General features: G+C 40.5%; 1 protein-coding gene across 1 annotated transcript in view; it reads right to left on the bottom strand.

Moving 5' to 3' along the window:
• The window catches only part of LOC139738406 (blastula protease 10-like), a 4,000-nt gene extending 283 nt beyond the window's left edge, over nucleotides 1-3,717 (bottom strand). Inside the window, exons 1-4 of the mRNA XM_071649043.1 lie at nucleotides 3,702-3,717; nucleotides 3,171-3,352; nucleotides 1,127-1,313; nucleotides 455-654 (exon numbers count right to left, since the gene is read on the bottom strand). Of these exons, the coding sequence (XP_071505144.1) occupies nucleotides 455-654; nucleotides 1,127-1,313; nucleotides 3,171-3,352; nucleotides 3,702-3,717 (585 nt within the window). The remainder of the gene's footprint in view (nucleotides 1-454; nucleotides 655-1,126; nucleotides 1,314-3,170; nucleotides 3,353-3,701) is intronic.
• Between the last annotated feature and the right edge of the window lie 500 nt (nucleotides 3,718-4,217).

Genomic DNA, 4,217 nt, shown 5'->3' with positions numbered 1-4,217 from the left:
AATTCACAAGTCACAATTCACAAAATCAGAGAGAATTTTGACAACTTTGCCAATATGAGAGAAAAAGGAACTCGAACATTTTGAAATTTGTTTCCGATTTGAGAAGCAGTTTGGGATTTAGAAAGTTTTCAAGATTTTGTAACTGAACAAACGATTGAATATAAACACGAAATGAATGACATAACAGTAATGTTTTACTCTCCCTTACGCAAACACCAACAATGAAAAGTAGAAATAAAATATATGAATTAACAGATAATTAATGAATCAATAAACACAAATATATTGCTCGAGAAGAAGATAAACATATAATGAAATAGATTAACCAATTAATCAATGAACTGATTCATTCATTCATTCATTAATAGGAAATAATCATGATAAGCTAATGTGGCACAAAACTATAAAAATATTTCTGAAACTCAGTGAGCTCAATAGGGTTCCAGTCACCCACCTGTACGAAGTCCCACGTGCAATCCTGGTGTTCTTCGACATCGAAGAAGTGAAAAATGACGCGAACGCGGGCGTCTTCGTCTTCGAGCCGGATGTCGATGCGGCAGTGTTCGTCGTTGTCGTACTTGTAGGGAAAGTTGGGTGACGTCAGCGACCCCTTCGGATCACGGTAGGTCTGATCCTCACACAGTGGGGCTTGGACTGACGTGAGAAATGAGAAAGGGTGTGTCTATCTTATTATAATGATAGTAAGATGTATAAGTTACCGATAATAATATTTTGAATAATGGTAACACCAGATACGTCTTAAAAGTACCCAAATAAAGTAATCATGATAATCATCATTTTAAGTAGTGACGTACATTAATTTTTTTTCTAGAAACACATTTAAAACAAGATATTTACCCTAACTTTTAAACTGATGCAGAGCTTACTTAACCTAGTGTTAATGACATAAGCTTTAAAAAAATATATAATATATAGTTGTTGAATGATTGATTGAAAATCGATTGGAAAGAGTTGTTCAAAGGAAAGACCATCGTATGAAATAATATTTTTCTTCTGTGCATTGATTAATTTCAATGGACAAGCATTGCATTGCTATATATAGCCTTCCACTTAAAATCTGGCAAGCAAAGCAGCAAAAACACACCTATTTTTACTTATTATTTACCTTGTTTGGGCGAGCCTGGTCTTTTGTGAGGGACCGCAACGTACTCGGCAGTGAACCCGCGAAACCTGGCGCTGGTGTCGCTGTGAAACTCCACCAAAACGTCGTTGGTTTCGGACATGACGCTGAAGGGAGCGAGCGGACCGCAGTATCTCCGAGACGACGCAGGGCCGAGCAACTCATCGTAAACCTCAGCAGAATTAGAATTGAAAATATAAATCTGGATTAATCTATTAGTCAGATTTCCCTGCTGAGTTCGATAGGCTTGCATTTATTGTCTTTATGTAGATGACTGCATTTGACAGTAGGGAGCTTCAGATTTATGCGACGCGGACTTTCAGAAGAAAAAGAAAAGGCGCAAAATAGCTTATTAAAATCTATCCCGCGTCGTCTGAGCTTTCACTGAGGGCTCTGGGACTTTTTGCATCCGCTCAAATTCACGACGCAGCGACCTACCTATAGATGCACTAATGATATGGGGGCGCCATTTCACTTCTTGTAGGTTGCGTCTTTGGGTAATAAGCTAAGGCTTTAAAGGGATTGTACAGTATTGGTGGAGATGATAATTTGGCTTTTAACTTTTTGCGAGATACCAAGAAAACACTTATGAAATGGTACAGAGCATACCATTTTAAGAGGAATTCAAAGTTTATTTGATGAAAATCGGGTTTGGAATGACTGAAACATAAAAAACAAAGTAAAACAAAGCGATCGTAATAAAGTGTGGGTCCCACACTTTATCAGAATAGCCCTTTTTTAATATCTCAGCCATTTCAGAAACAATTTTCATCACATAAACGTTGAATTCCTCATAGAATTACATGCTCTTTCATATTTCATAAGAGGTTTCTCATTATCTCACCGAAAAATGTTAGAAAACTGAAATTAGATCTCAGCCAAAACTGTACCATCCCTTTAAGCTAAGAGCCAAAACTTTGCAACGCGACGCTGAGAGAGAGTAGAGCGGCTAACACAATCGTCGTCGAAACGTCCGCGTTGCAAATCTAGGGCTCCCTATTGAATGACAAGGGGTGCTTAAACTGCTGCTCTTCCACTTTAAAGGGATTTTCAGTCTTGGTTGAGACCTAATTTCAGGTTTCTAACATTCTTTGGTGAGATAATGAGAAACCTCTTATGAAATATGAAAGAGCATGTAATCCTACGAGGAATTCAATGTCTATTTGATGAAAACTGTTGAAATGGCTGAGATATTCAAAACAGAGTGATCCTTTTATTGGGATCGCTTTGTTTTACTTTGTTTTGGATGTCTCAGCCATTCTAAAAACGATTTTCATCAAATAAACTTTGAATTCCTATTAGAATGGTATGCTCTCTACTATTTCATATGAAGTTTCTTGGTATCTTGCAAAAAGTTAAAATCCAAATCTTCATCTTCACCAATACCACACCATCCCTTGAACTCGAAGAGAAGCTTCCCCACAATGCTAGAGTTGAACGCTGTGCTTAGTACTTCATTTGTATAGCTGCTGTTGCGATTTATCAAATGAAATTATCGTTAGTTCACGTTCCCCATTAAGCAAAGATTCATGTTCCTCAAACCAAGAAGTGCTCTTGATTTGAGGAGACAAAATTGAACACTTGAGTCGTCTAAAAACGAAACTTTTTGTGTCAACGAAATGAAACGCGAGTGCAATTGTTCTCCTGGAAACCTAGAATCCCATTGAACAGCTCCTATAGTCCAATTTCATGTAAGGGACAGAAGTAAATACAGTCAAACCTGTTTATTGTGGCTAACCAATGGAGACGAAAAAAGTGGCCGTTATAGTAGACAGGTGGCCGCTATCAAAGGGTCTTTAACATCACTTTTCTAGGAGGATTTCTTTTTTTCTTATGGGCGCATACGGCAGGAGGCCGCTATAGATATGTGGTCGCTAAGACAGGTTTTACTGGAATCTTTGTCCAAGCTGTGCCCACTCACTTCGAGTGCGTAAAGATAATCTTGATAAACACCAAATACCATCAAACAACTATAGGCCTACCTTAGAAATGCGGACCTAAGAGTTAACAAACAATGGACCCTCATTACCTCGACGAAGTCATACTCGCAGGCGTGGTGGAACTCCAGCTGGAAATCCACGAAGGTGACGTTGATGACGAAGCCAGGCTCCACAGTGATGCTATATTTGCAGTCGCGATTGTTCGGGTATTCCCCGGGATACTCCGGGGAGGTGAATGACCCCGACTGCTGCGTCAAACTCACATCGCATGCTGGTGGGGAGGGGAGAGGAGGGTTTAGAAGTATTAGAGAGAGTGAGAAGGGGTGAAGGGTTGCAGAGCGACATGCATACAATTGGCGAAGCTTCTATATGTAAAACACAACAATCTATTTTGCAACTGAGTTGCCTGATTGGACTACCGAAAGATAAATTTGGTAGCCCTTCAAATTTTAGTAGCCCCAAGCCACCGGGCCACCACTAATGTCAAGCCCTGTCCACGTCATGAGGCAGACACAAAGTGGGGTCTACTTACAACTTCCAGCACATAAACACACAAGCACATGCCATAGTATCCACACTTAATCACCTAGTCATGATGCAATTACAAGTTGTGATCTTACCATAGACAGTTTCCATAGACGCCGTTTTGTATTCTGCTTGGAACCCCTTTCCTGCTATGATGTGGTCGCTATGGAAACGAAGTGATGCGGTGTTACTTGGTGAGGTCCAAACGAACTCCGGCAGCGAGCCGCAGTAGCGAACGGGCGAAGCTTCTCCCATGGCCCGAATCTGCGGCGGGGTAATCGGTAAGCCTGGTCGATGAACAGCTCTTTGAAATCTTTGAAGGTCCGTGGTGGTAGAACATTAGGTTGTAGAAGGCTTGACGGTGCACCATGTATTCTTTCTTGGGTATGTGGGGAGTGGGTAGGCCCTTTTCAGGGCCACATACATGGTGCACCATTAAGCCTTCTACCACCCAAAAAACAGCTCTTTACCTCAATCATGACCAAAAGTGACTGCATTACATCATACACCAATTCTGACTCTGTAGTTCTGAGCGGGTTAATTCGAATCGAGCAATAACGAAAGGATTTAATTGGTTTGTTTTGGTAAACGTGTGTCTTGATTCCCTCATT

The sequence above is a fragment of the Diadema antillarum genome, unplaced genomic scaffold, assembly GCF_040938485.1.
Source record: "Diadema antillarum isolate AM-2024a unplaced genomic scaffold, OU_Dant_1.0 seq00000740_RagTag, whole genome shotgun sequence".
NCBI lineage: Eukaryota > Metazoa > Echinodermata > Echinoidea > Diadematoida > Diadematidae > Diadema > Diadema antillarum.
Note: the sequence above shows the minus strand (reverse complement) of the source record. Positions and strands in the feature narration are given on the sequence as shown.